Here is a 17,888-nt window from a genome sequence, read left to right as displayed (position 1 = left end):
TTAATAGTGGGGTTTGTCATGACTCCCTTCAGGAAGGGAGGATTTAATGCTGGAATGCGTTAGCTTTAGCCTGGTGTTCCTAATAAACTGCAAACTGCGTGTATTTCTGGCTCAGTCTTTGCCGTGTTCTTTGAAGCCCTGTAGACTGGATGGAGACAGCTTTATTACAGATGGTGTATTCATTTAGTAGAGATGACTTGTCAGTTAGACGATGTGGTGTATGTGACCTTCATTACTGCTACTTTCTTTGAAATATAATATTTCCTAAGGCACATGTTTTGTTTTAGTAGAAAGGTGACCAGGTGCTTAGGACCAAAATGAAATTCTTTATGAGCTGCTCATTGGTTGAATCACTACATTTTTGAGTTTCTACATTTTTGCAAATCACATTTAGCCTTAGTAGCAGTTGAAAAAAAAACAGTTTGAGAGTTATAAGATCTTTGACATATGTTAATGTCACACTCACTGACAGCCAGATTTCTCTGCTATTTGGCTGCTGGAATAGATTATTAGGCAGAAAATCCATGACATAAGCTTAATTTGAGAAAAGGTCATGCAAAAAAAGACAGCACTTCCTGAGACTGGAGTGCTACTCCACTGCTATTTACCTGGCATTTACTGCTGGCAATGTATTCTGAGTCATATATTCTTCAAATATCAAGCAGCTCTTGTAAATATTCATGACGATTGCCCATACCAACAGGACAAGAGTATGCTTGGGAACATTTAATGAATAACTGAAGCCGCATGAATAATGAACAGCTTGTCCCCCCACTGCTTCAGTTTCAGGTGGAGACGGTGCAGGCAGCGGGCGGCGGCGTCCTCTTTGTTGCTGTGATAATGCATAGTTGCAGTGGCCGCGGCGGAGAGATGGCTCTGTCCTGAAGAGTAGTCTCTCCACTTTGCCTCTGCTGTGTTAATGACTCTGTTTAACTGCTCTCTTCTGCACATGAATTGCTGGAGGATTAGCTGCTTCATTCTCCCTCTGTGGCCCCCATTGCTGCCAGCTTTAATGGCTGCTCTTTGCCTGTCAGATGGATGTGGGCTCACTGAGGGGGAACAGGATTACCTCTGCTTCAGGATGGTGTTTATGGATAAAAGCTCAGACTGTACTTCCTTTGTCTGGGTGTGCTCTAGATGCTAGCATGAAGACATCGCTGGTGTTAAACTCCCTTTGTGTGTCAGTATCGGTGACATCAGGGCATGTTGCTTAATAAATGCTGTGGTTTAAAAACAAAAAAAAAGAAAACAATGCTGGAAAAATCTCACCCAGTCAGTCGTCCTGGATACTGTAACATATTTCAGACTGTAGTCTTTTGTTGTTGGGGGATGGTGAGACAGCTGTTGTTATTTCTCCCTCTGGAGCTGGCAGACAGGCAAAGTCTCTCTTATGAAAAAGACATGGCTACTCTTCTATCAGCCTGCAAATGGCCATTTTTGAAGCCAGACAGTAACATGAGCAGCATCTCTCCAAAGTGTGTGTGAATTCCTAGCCTTTCCTCACAGAGAGAACGTGCAGCTTTAAGGACATCTCTGTCCATCTGCTGGTCAGGTGATCCACCTCTTTGGTCCAGACTGAAATATCTCAACAATAATTTGATGGACTGACATACAATTATGTTCAGACTTTTATCCTCCCTGATGATAAACCCTCCCGACGTTGGGGATCCCCTGACCTTTTCTTTAGGTCAGAGTTTTCATTTATCTTGTGAAAAACTCAACATCTACTTGACAGATTGGAGCAGAATTGTGTGTAGACATTCATGGTGCCCACACGATAGATCCAACTGACCTTAAAGCCTCTGTGACATCACCCACTGGTTTCTGCTGTTGCCATCTTGGCAGTGCCTGACGCGTGCGTGGAGCACCTGAGCATCTTGCTTGAAGGGTAACCCAGGGCTAATTCATTTCCTGGCTAATTAGCTAGTTAGCATTTCAGATTAACATTTCAATTTATGACAAAATACCTGCAAAAGTAATGACATTCCCATCTATCTCAGGTGTGTGTAGTGTTTTATGCTAAAAATCAAAAATGATTTATTTTATTTAACTTGGCATGCTAACCTGCTAATTCACCACCATGATAAACCTCATATCAGCTTGGCATTAGCATGTTAGCATGCCAACATTATTTTTAGCTCTAAGCGCCACTGAGACAACCTCACAGAGTCTGTCGTCTCTTAGTCTTCTTGATAATGTACAGTATTGCAGAATTGCTAAATTCTTAATGTCACAAGTGTCCATTTAGCCTGTCTGTAAAGTTCAGTCAGTTCATTAAGCAAATTCATCTAAAATATTGATGGCCTTTGGTGCGGCACCAAACTGTCTGAGTGCTAGGCTAAAACATCACAGTCTGGGTTTGGAGCTCGTCTCTACAAATCTGTGGGTGTGAGATTTACCCAAAAGCAGGAGACCCTCACTCCCACTGCCCATAAACCACTTGTCTGTCTGACTGATATCTCATGCTGGACGACCCAAAACCTCCTAAAGTTTAATGAGGTTATTTTAGGTCATTCCTGTCTCCTGCTAATTAACATAAAGTTGTACATGCTATTTTTACTATGTGTAATGCACCTTATTCTGCGATCAGCCAGAGCTCACCCAGCTGCCTCCAACTGGTGCAGAGCGCTGCTGCCTAAATTATATCAGACCCAGGAGATAAGAACTGTATCTTAGATCTAAAGCTGACCTTGCAAAATGAATAAATATCTCCAACACGATTGTATTTGTTTAAAACAAATGAGCTTTGGGCCAAGAAGCTGCAGGTTCAGTAGTTTTCACTCCGTGCTGACATGAAGGAGCCATCTGAAATGTTTCCTCTCCGCTGTTAGGGAATGTCCTTCCAACAAAACTGTTTATGCTGCCAAGTGTGATTATGCTGGTTTCCCATCAGACACATGGACAAAGTGCAGTATATTTCCAGTGGACACATGTATGTGCCTGTAGACCTGGGTGCTGGGTGGAGGAGTTTAAAGCTCCATGTCACCTTTAAAGCAGGAGCTCTACCAACACCAGTCTGTTGTCTACGAGCAACTATGGCTGTGCTCAGTGCACAGGACCATCTGCTGTGTTTTTGTCCTGATTATTTATTAATTAGATTTTCTTTAGTAGGACGAGAGTATCTCAGTGTCAATACTGACATCTTGTATGTTACTTAAAGGATGAGGCTTTTATATTTTTGTCACTGTCAACAAACCTCATGTGACTCACATTTGACTCAAACTATAGCGTCCAGCTGCTTTAGGAAATTACTGAGCCTTTGTTTAAAAAATAACACTGTTCATCTCTGAGCTGTTTTTTTTCGTCTTCCGTAAGAACCTGCAGGCTTAAGGCAGAGAGCCAAAGATAAGTTAGGGAGGTCAGAAAGTACTGAGAGACAGACTAACACATTGTTGGTTTTCATGGGATTTTGTTGACAATAAGAAAAATGTAGAATCCTACAAAAGGTTGAATCCTACAGATTTCACTCCTGGTCGATTGGCAACTCCTGTGGTTACTGGTGGTTAAGGTTAGTGGGTTTTAATAAAACCAACCAGTCCTCCAACCTGAAAGACCATAGAGGTCGATTTTTTCAACCATCTGATACGACCTATAGGAGTGTTCCTGAAATAGTGGCCCTATGGCGGCAGGCATACCATACCTTGGTTGTCATGGTTGCAATAACCTCTTCTTCTACTACTTTCATCATTGTGGTTGCTATAATAACAGTCCTGGTTAGGTTCAGGAAAAGATGGTGATTTAGGTTAAAATAAGCACTTCCTCAACATTAGACGCTCTTTGTTGTCATGGTTACAATAATAACAATGAACGGTCATGGATAATAGAAACAACGCAAACTGCTACTGTCACATGGGAATCGAACACCGCTCTCCTGGGTCATATTCATCCATCCACCCCAACCTCCTCCTGACGTGGACTTTGTCGCTCTATAAACTACGTCACTGCACTTTTCCCTTTGCTCCTGTCATCATTACTACGACCACTAGATGTCGCCTAGCAACAAAACCTAACGATGGGTCATAATAACCTGGGGCTCAGAACTTCATAGCTTGTTAGGACTTGACTGGTGATCCGTTTCAGAGATGATAAATTCTTAAAACCTAAAAAACCTTATCACTCAACAACCAGGCAACTGACTGAGGATCTGAAAAAGAAGCTAACTGATGCCTACAATGCAGGGGAAGTTGTAAAAACACATCAAAAATCATCCAGCTTGAAATTCCCACTGTCTGAGATTTCATTAAGAAATGACAGTTAAGGGGAACTGTGGAAGTCAGGACGAGATCTGGAGGACCTGTCAGATAAAACTGTAAGTCTGCTGGACAGAGAGGAAAAGCAGAACCTCCATACGACTGCAAAGGAAATGCAGGAAAGTGTAGCTGACACAGGAGGGGAAAGTTTGGTCTGACACTGTCTGAACATCCTTATTGATAGTATGGATGACATGGAAATCAATCCTGAATTTCATTGGCAGACCTGTCAGAGGAACCATAGCACATCACTGTACCTACACTTCTCATAATAGCCTTTCAGATAATAGAGAGTCAGTATTCATTAAATTGCCATTAGTTTCAGCTCGAGACTGAATTTCATTCAGTTCAGGTATTTTTCCACAAAACAAGACAAGTTTGCTGTTCGGCTTTTCTTTGTTTGTCTTGCATGATAAAAATGACTCAGCCAATTATATATGAAATCATTTTGTTCAGCCAGTTCCTTGCTGACATGTGGGGCTGCAGAAAGAAATGTGGTCAGCTCAGTGCTTGCTTACTGAATTACTAACCTTGACTTTTGTGTTCTAAAACACAAGCTGATGTTCTATCTATTCATCTTCTGAAACAAATTACCCGTCAGCCTCAGCTGGTATTTGTGCAAATTAGCAAATGTTAACATGCTAACACACCTAACTGAGATGGTAACAGTGGCAAACATTGATGAAAACACTGATGAGGGTTCAGCTGTACGGAAACGACAACCTGTACCAGACATTTTAAAAACAGTTCATGTCAATAGTCAGAAAAATTACTGCACTAAAACTTATTGTCCATGTTTGCTCACCCAATACAACATAGCATAAAAGTCTCAAAAGTGAGTTCACAAAATAAATAAATTATGTAATACTGCCACACACATCTCTTACCTCATTCATATTCATAACATGATGATCCGGATGATACAGGTTGTCTGAGGCCATCATCTGGACAGTTGTTCGGCTTTTTTCACCACGATGACTATAGGTCGAAAAAGATTATGGACCTCAACTTTTATTGAATGGTTTGATTTTCAGCCTCACAGAGTGTTAACATGGATAAAGCATAGTGCAGCAAGTTTTCAGTCATCATGGCCACTAGTTGTTGCCTAACAACAAAATGTAACTATGTCCTGTTTTTTTTTTATAGTCTCAGTTTCAGAAAATGAAACCTTCCCCTTCATGCATCATTATACGAGTCACACTGATCACAAACGTTGCATCTGTATTACATGAGGGAAAAACAACGGCTACACTGGGAACATGAACCAAAGAGTGCCTCGGCTCTGCAGGTCAAGCCTAGTTATGGAGCAGAGAGTGGGGGGAATTAGCTGACCTCCCTCAGTGGCATGGCTGCACTGTTCAGCAGGAAGTGTGCAGAGGATGCAAGCAGGGACATACTGACTGAGCTGATTTGTTAATATAACCTCACACAGTAACACTAAATTAAAACTATTCCAGTGTCATATGAGACATTTTGATGATATGTATAAGCTGCAGAAAGAAAGTGATGTGAAGTACTACTACAGTATCTCTGCATATGGTCTGTTGTCACAGACAAGCCTTGTGCTCTCTGTGATAAGACAACCACTCTGAAGAGTAAACTAGCTATGTGGCTACTATTTACACCTAGAGCATATAGTCAAAAAATAAAATCTTGATTAGATGTTTTTCCCTAACTCCCCTGTCCTGGCAGACTGGCCTGCGCTGCCAGAATAATTTCACATGGAGCGACTGAGGCAATCTATCCTGGGTTCTGAAGGGAAATGCATTCAGCCCGACTGCATGTCTAATAGAAGCAGCCATGACACTATCGCTTATTAAGACAAATATGCTCCAGCGCCAGAGCAAAGGTGCACAGGAGCCTTAATGCAATGCCGTTATTAGAAGGAAAGAGAACTGAGCCACTTGCTCCACTTCACACCACCTCCAGTAAAGTTGCTCCCCTCTGATCTGAAGGGAATGGATATATCTGTCACTGTGCTGTGTACTGCTTGTTCTAAATCCTGCTAATTACTGTCTCGCACACTTCTGGCTGCCTGAAAAAGGGAGCAAACAAGAGAGGAATACAACTTTTGTAAAGCAGGTCTATTGTTAGACCAAAGGCCTCCAAGAGTCCTCCAGAGGCTGAAGCATTTAATACACTCCATAATACACAAGTGCTGGCCACAACTAACAACATCTTATGAGAATTAAGGGCCTGCTGTGCCATCATTTATAATAGTGTGGTTCAACTTTGTGCCATAGACCAATCGAAACCTGTCTTGACATTGCCAAGCTATGATTGAGTGGTATTCCATAGAGTCTGAATTGGAGATAGTGGTCAAATTGGCTGTGACACACGATCCGGTTTTATATAACCGTCCTCAGCTCCACGACGGATGTGGCAGCAGTCAGTAGAATTATATCATGAGTGAGCTGTGTTAGCAACCAAGCTAGTCTAACTTCAGTTTCAGGGATGTGCAGATGTATTTAGCCATGTGACTTCCTGGGTTTACCTGTAGACGCAGACATGCTTAAAATGTAGAGGAAAGGCCATGTGGCCACTTTACATTAAAAATGTTCATCTTCTCAGGAGCAACAATGAGCTCAGCAAATTTCATTGCATGCTGCTCTGTTTCTTAAAAAGTCGCATTTTGTAGGATTTTTCATTCAAATATCATTTTTCATTCAAATACAGAAAATATGGCTCGGGGTGAATTTTATTTATATTAGCACTAATTAGAGGGTATCAATGTCTGTGCTCACCATATCTGGCATGTTAGCATAGCACATAAACTAGCTAATTACCCAGCAAATGAATTAACTTCATTAAGCCTTTGAGCAAGACACCCAGATCCCCAGCTATTCCAACGAGTGGAAAATTAGGTATGATTATGGTTCTGTAGGATAGAAACCACCAAAACATGAGGATCATGTTCATCCTCTGGGAACAATGAACAGCCACAGAAAATGTAGAGGATAAATGGACATATTACAGCGGTCCCTCGGCCCCACTGCTACAGCAGAGGCTCATGATTCAGTATTAAATAAATGACATGCAAAAGATGATGATGGTATGTAAATGAACATTAAAACTGCATTAGGCAATGTTTCTTTTATGTAAAAAAAATCAGCCCAAATTTGCACAGATGAGTGTTCTCACTAATTGAGACATTCAGTTCATCCTTTCTTCACATAGCACATTCTGTCAGTGTTGTTAGCGTCAGGCGTGTGCAACAAATGATGAATTGAAACTCAAAAGTGAGCTGAGCTATTCAAGATCTCCTCTCTCACACCACATACTGTATGAACTAGAAGAAGGCATTTCATTTACTGACGTCGCCTCTTGATTTCAGAGCTCAAACTGACTCTCCTTTTGCTTTCTTTGAGATCCACCTGCTTGTGCTGTTGCCCCAAGCAGCTTTAATAGCGCTGTCATCATATTTTGTTTGTCATATCATTCAAAACTAGTTCAGATGCAGCAAAAAAGTAATATTCTTCTGAATATTGTCATACGTATTCTGTCTGTCTGTCTGTCTTTCTACTTCAATTTCCTCCTTCTCTGTTTCTGCTAGTTGAAGGCATTTCACTAAGAAATAAAGTGCGTCTGTATTTGATCGGCAGTGACTGACTGTGATTGGCAGAATGGAGGAAATTAAGCCATAGGGACTCTGTGTGTGTGTGTGTTTGTGGGGTGGGGGGTTAAGCTGAGAGAAAGACGGAAAGAGAGAATCTGTGAACAGATGAAACTTGAAGCCGCTGTTACTGGTCCATCACCTCAGACAGAAACTGATAGTTGAGGTTTTCATGAATGAAGTAAACTATAGTCCTCCAACCACCAGAAATTTGAGACTGTTCTCCAGTAAAAAACAAAAACAAAAAATAAGCTCACAGGTCGTCTGTCAGCAGGTCACTATGACCCATCGTTAGGTTTTGTTGCTAGGCGACATCTAGTGGTCGTAGTAATGGTGACAGGCGCAAAGGGAAAAGTGCGGTGACGTAGTTTAGTCCACGTGAGGGAATGACAACAAAGGTCGTCTAATGTGGAGGAAGAACTTATTTCAACCCAGGTCACCATCTTTTCCTAAACCTGACCAAGTTGTTTTAGTGCATAAACATAATAAAGCCATGACTGTTACTGTTGTAACCATGACAACCAAGGTCAGCTATGCCCGCCACTGTAGGGGTGCTATTTCAGGAATGTTTAAAAAAAAAAAAAAAAAAAAAAAAACCTATACGGGCATTCAGGTTGGCAGACTGGTTGAGAAATCTCAAGATCAGGACCTCCAGTTGTTTCCAGACTGACTTAAAGGTATTTACGTGCATTAGAAATCTAAGTCTAACTTTGTAGTTTGCTGATGGTGTTAAAGGTTGTATCAAATACACAATTTTTTAAACCTCGAACTCAAGCTCTTTAGTTGCTTTATATATGTGCACAGACCTCTCATGTATGTGGTCAAAAAGATTACAGGCTTCAGTGTGATGAATAATGCCTGTGCATGACTTGCCTTTCACATAGAGAGTGTTGAATCTATGAATAGTTTCTCTGCCGTGAGGCAAAGGTGTGACAGCAAATGTGTTTTGGAGATTAAACACTGTTTCTGTTTCTGTTGGAGACTTTCTCTAGCACTGACGTAGTGAGTCATCTCTCAGTGGGGTAAGCAGCAGCTGCAGGGTCGGACGACCACCGGAGGGATGTGGAGCACCTAGGCTGCCAAAGCCTCCGAACACCCCAATGGCCTTCAATGGGTTTTAAGTAGCCAGAGGTGCAACAATACGATGACTCATAACCAACAGATGTAAAAGGCTGGGCTAACAGAGGGCTGCTGATGCAACACTGTCAAGCTGATGCTTGCTGAGTCAAACCGGGGAGGGAGACATATCAATGGCAAGAAGAAGCAGCTCACAGACGAGACATGAGCTCACATATAATACAGTGGGAATCATGCAACAATTCTGCCTGACCCTCCCCCAAAAAGGCCACAGTCTATCCTCATGCATGATTCATAAGTGTTTCTTCTCTTTTATGCAGACGTAGCTGTTTCCAGAGAGCAAACATGTTGATGAGCAGGTCATTGTATGGCTAATCTCTGTAAAAGCCTGATTTAAGCACTTCATTTCCATTGTGCTGCCCTTTGTTTTGTTTCATTTGACAGGAATTCAACCCAACCCAATAGATATGAGATGATAGAGATAAGACAGTGCATGCAACATTAGCATAATGACCTCTTAATCCTTATCATTTTTATGTTTTTACTCATTAGATTTAGGTGACGGACTTTACACTTCATGTCCAAGGATAATTTATAATTGATTCAAGCCATCAAAGCTTAGAAAAGCATAAAATCGTTAACAATAGAGTGCTGCAGGAATGAATCCTAAAACTTGGAAATAAGTTTGGATTTTTTGCACCTTTGGTTCCCCTGTCCTGAGGTCGATGGGTTTGTTTGAATGAGTTTTGTTTATCTGCCTGAAAAAAGGCTCAAGACATTTTCACCTTTTAGTCTATGACATACCAGCCCAAAGGTCATCTGTGCAGCAGGTTATTATGAGCCATAGTTAGATTTTGTTGCTAGGCGACATCTAGTGGCTGTAGTAATGACGACAGGAGCAAAGGGCAAAGTGTGTTGACGTAGTTTCTAGAGCGACAAAATCCACGTCAGGAGGAGGTTGGGGTGGAAAATGGGTGAATTCATTATTGTACAACCAAGGTCCGGTACGTCTGCCACTGTAGGGGCACTATTTTAGGAGAGCCTCCTGTGGGTCGTATCAGACGGTTGAAAAAAATGACCTATATGGTTGTTCAGGTTGGAGGACTTAAAATACCCCACTTATGATTTTCTAAAAAGCTTTTACATGTTTTAAATATCATATCTGTGCATGTAACAATAGCAGCTCTAATACCGTAAGGTATTCATCAATTTGTATACTGTCATGAAAATGAAGCTCATAATTTATCAGTGCCATTAGCATTTCTTATGTGTGCTACAAGCTATCAAACACCATATTGTGTACCAGCACCAATTTATTATTCCATTAAGTTCCAAGGTACAAAAGTAATTCTTAAGAGAGTCATTCTTGAAACAGGCTTAAGTTATGTTCTGTATTCTACCTGAAATGCCTCATTATTATATCCAGCCTTTTCCACACAGACCATACACACAGTGTTTATGCTAAGCCCAACGAGGTAGTCTGTAGTAGTTGTAAACTACTGTGGAAAGTTGATTGTTAACTAAACTAGTTCAGACGATGCAATGTTATAGATTAAACTATATATAGTGATGGATCACCACAGTCACCCTTGTTTACCTACTGCATTTAAAGCAGCCAAATCTGCATCTCCACATGTTTGCAAACGGTTCACATTTGCTGTATCTTTTTTTGTTTGTGAAGCAGAATTGTGGCAAACACAAAAGATTCAGATAATGTGCAGACTCAGTGATTGTCACAATCAACCTTTTTCAATGGACGAGTGGCAGTGGGTGCACAAAATTACAACAAATTATGCACTGTCAGGGACACTGTCAGTGACAATAATAACTTTCTTTTTATATCATATTTCTTTACAAAGTTACAAAGTGCTTTTCAAGAACAAGTAAAACCAGATAAAAAGAAAAGTAAAAAGTACCTGAGTATAATAAAAAGAGTAGAACAGCATAAATAAATAAGAATAAAAATAAAGAGGCAATAAAATGTGTGAAAACAAAAATAGGGATAAAACAATATAAATACAGCATGTATCAGACATTTCCAAAGGCTAAGACAAAGAAATGTGTTTTAAGAAGAGATTTAAAAGAGGTTAAAGAGTGACAGTGTCTGATTTAATAATTCTGAGCTAGTAAAAACTAGATTGAACCACATGTTTGACTTTTGAATTTTTGGTTAGCTTCAAATGTTACCCCAAGATGCCTAGAGAGGTCACCAAGATTTGCACTGAGGGAGCTGATAGAATTTGGGAGGCCAAATAAAATTATTTCAGTTTTATCATTGTTGAGTTTGAAAGAATTGTGGGACATTCAAGATTTAATGTCTGAAAGGCAAGAGGTGAGATTCACAAGGCTGCTAGGATCTGTGCTCTTTAGAGGTATATACAACTGGGTGTCATCACCATAGAAATAATAAGAAAGGATAACATAGAATGATAAGACACGTCAAGGGAATAATGTGGTTTTACATTTAGTTAGAAAAATTGGAGAGAATAGAAACTAAATTCATGGGGGGAAAATGAAATATATATATATATATTAAAAAAAAATTAACTGAAGAACAACATGAACACAAATATCCACCCTCTGTCTATGAGTTTGGGCTAAATAACACACCTCTCTGTATAATGTAATACACCTCAACAGCACCACAAACTACATCCTCCAAAATGATCAAATGATCATTGAATCAGCTCCTGTTTAACAAGGAAACAAAATAAAAACTCGACATGAAGGAGAATTTATTTACAAGTCTGTTTTTACAGTTTTAGGTCTTACTTAAGTAGAGCTTCAGGATGTCACTACCACCATTGGTGAAATGAATGGGATTCAGTGGCTGCATGAAAAGTAAGAAAGAAAATGAAAATACGGAGAATATTCAGTGAGTGAGTTAACACATTCATCAAACACTCAGTGCTTAGAACAGGGTATTGTGATGTAGCCTAATTACACAGTCTCAGTTGAATGTGTCCCACACTGGAGCCTCATTTGCTCGGTGTGTTCCATTGGCCGACGCTAGGAGCTGTCCGCGGTGCTGAATGCGCGGCGGCGGCGGTGCTGCCCTGAAGAGGAGGCTCCGAGCGCAGAGCGCAGAGCGGGGCAGCGGCGGCAGCAGCAACAGCTCCACAGTCTCCAGCCTCCGGCCAGAGGAGTCGGCGCAGCCAGCCAGTCAGTCAGCCAGTCAGCCTGTACGGAACCTAAAAGCCCCTTGCCTCTGTGAATGAGTAGATTGAGACGGCTGAAGTCAGCGAGAGGAGCGCTCGGTGTGTGTGAGCACGGTGCTCGGCGGGGCTCAGTGTTTCAGTGTGGATCCCAAGGACGTCCACTGTACCAGCAGCTCCAGCAGCGTGGACCGGCGCAGAGCGGGATGAATGCGACCACAGATTATTTCCTCCTCCTCGTTCTGGCGGCAGCGCTGACGAAAACGGGCGCTAAAGGTAAGAATTGTCCAAAAAATATTCACACTCTGCTTTTTTTCTTTTCTTTTTTTCTTCTCCGCTGAATGAGAGTGTTCATAAGAGCTTCCCAGCCCTCGACCTCGCTGCTCCCGGGTGAGCGCTTTCTGTTGTGGGTTTTTGTCTTTTCGTCTTATTTTCGCCCGGGAATCTTTCCGTTTCCACCGTTCTCCTCTCTGTCCATGTGCTCTCACGGTTTTCTGGAAACACTCCTGAATGTGATGAACACATGAACACCTGCAGGACGCGGTATTTTGTGATATTTTAGGCTGGATTTTTCTCATTCCACTCAGATAGTGTAGCTATGCACAGCGTACATGCAGCATATAACCCCAAAGCCTGTTAAACTTAAAAGTCAAAACACATTAACAGAAGCTTCAGAAAGTATTCAGACCCTTCACTTTTCACACACTATATTGTATTGAAGCTTTATTTATAAACTGATAAAAACTGCAATTTATGCTCATCATTCTTCACTCAGTAACCCATAATGACAAAGTCAAATTACTTCTTTTTTCCATTTCTGCAAATTTATTAAAAATCAAGAACTGAAATCTCTGATATTCATAAGTATGCAGATGCTGCTTATGTTCTGAGTCTTAGGTGAGTCTTTGCTCACCTGGGTTTGGGCAGTTTATCACGTTTCTCCTGGTAGATCCTCTCAAACTTCGTCAGATTGGATGGGAAGTGTCTGGAAACTGCCTTCTATGGGGTTTAGATCTGGGCTTAGGCTGAGCCAGTGTTGTGGCTGGATTCATCCTTCCCTAAATTCTGACCAGACCTCGATCCGGCTCTTATTTCTTTTTCTCAAAAATGGTTTCCCTCTCGCTGCTCTACCATAAAACCCTGATTGATGGAGTGCTGCCTGTAGGGTTCTTGGTCACCTCCCTGACCAAGGCTCTTCTTTGCATGGCTTCTCAGTTTGACCTGAGGCTAACTTTGGGAAAACTCAAAGCTTTTGAAAAAGCTCTCTAAACTATGTCCAATTAGTTTGGAGGGTGGAGGGTCTGAACACTTTTCACATCAGAGATTTCAGTTTTTGATTTGTAATAATTTTGCAAAAAAATCTTAAAACACTCACTGCATCAGTAGAGATTATTAAGTGTGGATTAATGGGTAAAATGACAATTTTATCAATTTAAAATTAATTCTAAAACTCTGTAAAGTGTGCAGAAAGTGAAAGGGCCTGAATACTTTCTGAAGTCACTGTATGTAATGGAGAGCATCGTCTAATAATAGTTAAAACTTATCTAATTCCTCTTTAGTTTCATTATCCTTGCCTCAATTTGAATTTTCAAGAAAACTCAAGTAGGCAAACAGGCTGATAAAAATGTCATTTTCCAGCCTTGCAAAAAAAAAGTTGGAGTGCTCCAAATGAATTCAGCCTATCTCCTGGTCCTCTTGTCAAAGTAGTGGTATGGCTGATAGTGTTTTTGCAGCTTCCCTGCATTATTCATATCCCCTGACAAAATAGAGACGGCTACAAAACATGGCTGATGTTAGAGAGTTGTCTCCCTGGATAGTTGCAACGATTTGAACAACCACTCAATATTTTCTTCGTCCTTGCACTTTAAAATGAAGTCTCAGGGATTTGTCATTAAATCAACTCGCACACTGTATGGTTTATACATTAAAAATTATTATCCAAATATCATAGAGACGCCTCAGAGACACCTAGAGACATGAAAGAAACAGGTTATGTGATGACAAACTCCCGCTCTGTCAGTCATCTTTTAAATGGTTGTGTTTGCATAGACACACTGGACGACACAACCTCCATAATTCAGGTTTTGTTACTTGCACCTGTGTTTGTATAAATGTATTGAATGGCTTTGTGCATTAAAGTGCATTGTCTGGCATGCAGACATAGATGGATTGAAGTGTTTACTTATTTAGTCCAAATTCTTAAAGGTTCCATATATCTCATACGTTTTGATATTCATAAGAAGATATATTTTATAAAACCATCTCAGTGTAGTTTTACATCTCCTCTCTCAGGCTTCTCTCTGGAGATCTAGTAACAACAGGTTGGTGAGCCAATCAGAAGAGAGGATCTGAGCCTCTCCGCTGATTGGCTGAATGTTTTCTGAGTGACTGGATGAAAATATAGCAGATTTCAGGTAAACCCTCCAAACCAAATCCTGCAAGGCTGGATGGTGGGTCCAGGTGGGCGGGGCTTGGGGCATGGCTGAGGGCGGTGACTGCTTTGTTGTGACATCACAAAGTTGCAGAAGTCCTGACGGCTGGTTTTAAGGCTCAGTTTCTGAATACAGGCTGTGTGCATTTCTCTGTGGACTGAGGCTTTGATGCTTTCACAGTATTAATATTGAACCTAGACCTGCTTTACAATCAAACTAAACATAGAAATCTCACTTTATATAATATGGCAGCTTTAAAGTTTTGATGAGTTTTTTTTAAGTTGGGATGTATTTCAAATAGAGAATCAGTGAAATTATAAGGGGCGGTTGAACAGTTCTTTAATTACTTGTTGGTTTATGTCGAGACCAGGATGTGTTGCACAAATACAAACACAAGGTCATTGCTTGTTTTGTCCACTTCCAGTCTGTCGTATGTTCCCACAGTGAAAAAAGTACGTAGACTAAAACTGCTTTTGATTGCACAACACTGCTGATGTACATCATTGTTTCTCAATGCAATACTGATGAGAAATGGAGAAGCTACTCACAGCTGGTAAAAAATTAGAGAAAAGATGCAGATGGTGGTGGACAGTTTCAGAGAGATCTAAAAAAAACAAAAGAAAACATATTCAATCATTAGCCTTCTCTTTGTGAAGTGAAACTGGTGGTGGCTCGACCTTGACGATATGAGATATATGAGATAGGCGATAATATGCAGTATCTCAATACAGGGCTCCGCCAATATCGCGATTTATGATATAATCACGATGCTGCCACTAAACAGCAATTCAGTGTTCAAAGGTCGGACTTTTTTTACGTTCTGAAAAATTGGTGAAAAATACTGCGATATTATCAAGTGTAGTGGTGGCAGTCTGATTATCCCGTGGGATCATTTTCTGTTAGTTCAAATTAGAAAAAATGTTGATTTCTTGTAAACCACCTGTAAACCAGGACTCTTCATAGGTTAACACTGTATGTGGTGCTGAATACAGCTGGTATGTCGAGATACAAGCACAGTCAGTGAATAAATAAATGGAGCATTACATTTAGTTTGAGCTTTAGTTTTGTTCTTAAAGTTTAAAGTTTTTACAGTTTATTTTATGCTGTTATTAGGCACAGAGGGAGACAATAATCTTTTATCATTTTGTCAAAATTTGATCTAATTGGTAATTTAATCACTTTATCTTTTCACTTCCTGCACAAATTTTTCACATAAAATTCAAACTGTAATAAAGATTGTAACAAAGAGATAGAAAAACAAAACATGTTTTAAGAGGAAGAGGAGGAAGAAAAATCAGTGACACGTTCCCTTCATGAAGGATTTATAAGCTGTAACTAATAATGCTTCATAGCTCATTATGTTAATAAAAAAACCTTTGGGCTTGACATGTCTTGAAAGCCTCTTTGGCCTGTGGGTCAAGTTATTAATTATGGGTCTTAACCCAACAGCAAAAGTCAGGAAGATGTCTGTAAGTGTGTCTCTCCAGTCTGTTATAGTAGATGTTAAGCTGTTATTAAATGCATTTTTAGTCCTGATACCCTGCAACCCTTTTGCAGGTCAAAGATCAAACTGTCTCCCTGATGAACTAAAGAGCCAAAAAGACAATGCCATGTCATGCCATGGCAGATAAACGCCAGCCACGACTTGACAACCCTGAAATAGTTTCTATTCAAGAATAGATGCCATTATGTACTTTGTATTTTTTTTCTTCATTCCTCCTTTTCATACTGACCATTAAGAGATCTTCTCTAATGTGCTTCTAGTGTCAGTGATGGAGAACAAAATCCATTTGATGGAGAACAGACAGTGATGGAGAACAAAATCCATCCTCCAATCCATTTCTGAGCACATGTATGTTCCAAGAATCATCTGATGTGAGTATGAAGCTTCAGCAGCCTGGGTTATCTTCCAAAATGACTCTTTTGAGAATAAAATCCCACCATGGTGTAGGTTAATACCATCAACTGAATGGTTTATTAAAATATGATCTGTATCAACATTTAAATAAAAACTACACACAGTAACAGATCAAAGACTAAAAGAAAGTAAACTTTAGGAGAGATTTTTTTTTCACATCTGACATCAACATGTTTATATTCAGTCGTCTTTTTCCCTTGATTTCACATTTAAAACTAGCTCCTCCCTGACCAGCTACATCAGGAAAATACGGCTAATCCACTGATGCATCAGTATTAACAATCTAATGGTATAAAGCTGGTGATGTTAGGCAGCTACAACAGGTTTTTATTTTAAACCACTGTGGCTGCTGGTTAGTTTACTACCTGTAACTGGCGCCCTGGTGGTCACAAAGCTCCTGATGACTCGTCTGGTGACTACAAGGTCCTAAACATGTTCGCGTGAAGTTATGTGAGCTGTTCAGTTCAGTTTGCCTCCTTCCTGTCCATCAATAAATGTGATATTTGTTCATGACCTGAACCTCCAGATACTCTCCGCCCTTTTGACCAATCAAATGCTACCATCCCTAAATTGGTTGTCTTGGAAACGTAGCCTCTGGGATCCCACATCAGAATTATCTGATGACTTCACTCCCAACAGTACAAACTGAATATGGACGGCCTTGAAAACCCATCTTTGTGTTACTATACTTCCACCAGCAAGGAAACACAGTCTGTGGAAACACAAACAGACTTTTCCTGACATTGTAGCTATAAAACATTAATGAATGATGTATTAAGCAGTAGTGAACACATTAGTCACAAATTTTAAATCTTTTGTAAATGCTATATTATTGGAAAGTGTCTCCCAGTATATCTTATTTCTCTAAACCAAATAACAAACAAGCACGGCCGTCATCAGACCCCTCTGTGTTATAATATACATATGCATTATAATATTCTAAAGCTTCAAATCTGTCATTTTTCTCCATGTTTTGTGCGTCTACATTTGGCCTTCCCACTGTTCAGTGTCCATCCATCATCAGCACTGCTGAGATTAATCAGCTTTATTAGATGCTATTCTTGCTCTAATAGACAAATATCACCCAAGGCAAGTGATAATTCACATTAACAATGGCCAGCCTTCACCCTGCCCTCTGATTAGCCTGTAATCAGCAGTGCCAGGACCCTGCAGCCACTTTGTCTGGCTGCCACTTCCTGCTATGATACTGATTCGAAGCTCCTCACTGTTGCTGATGCACAAAACAGCGTCTTTTCTGAGAGCCTCACTCGCATCAAATAAACCCAGCATGAAATAAACATAGTGTCTTGTGGGTAGCAGAAAGGCAGAGTTTAAACAGACTGTGCTGTTTTTGGATAACTGCTGGCCTGGGGTGACTGTCATGTGGCCGACCTTGAACTCTGACCTCTGTGGAAGGTGGACAGCTTCCCTGCAGGGATCTGT

The 17,888-nt window shown here is 40.5% G+C and overlaps 1 protein-coding gene across 1 annotated transcript in view; it reads left to right on the top strand.

Annotated features, from left to right (window-relative positions):
• The first annotated feature begins 11,735 nt into the window (after nucleotides 1-11,735).
• sez6b (seizure related 6 homolog b) overlaps nucleotides 11,736-17,888 on the top strand; it is a 141,285-nt gene continuing 135,132 nt past the window's right edge. Inside the window, exon 1 of the mRNA XM_071471962.1 lies at nucleotides 11,736-12,371. Within this exon, the coding sequence (XP_071328063.1) occupies nucleotides 12,155-12,371 (217 nt within the window). The 5' untranslated portion in view covers nucleotides 11,736-12,154. The remainder of the gene's footprint in view (nucleotides 12,372-17,888) is intronic.

Source organism: Trachinotus anak, unplaced genomic scaffold (assembly GCF_046630095.1).
Source record: "Trachinotus anak isolate AG129_WGS33_773 ecotype Australia unplaced genomic scaffold, CSIRO_AGI_Tana_v1 ptg000034l, whole genome shotgun sequence".
NCBI classification, from domain to species: Eukaryota; Metazoa; Chordata; class Actinopteri; order Carangiformes; family Carangidae; genus Trachinotus; species Trachinotus anak.
The sequence above is the reverse complement of the archived record's forward strand: the minus strand, read 5'-3'. Positions and strand labels throughout refer to the sequence as shown.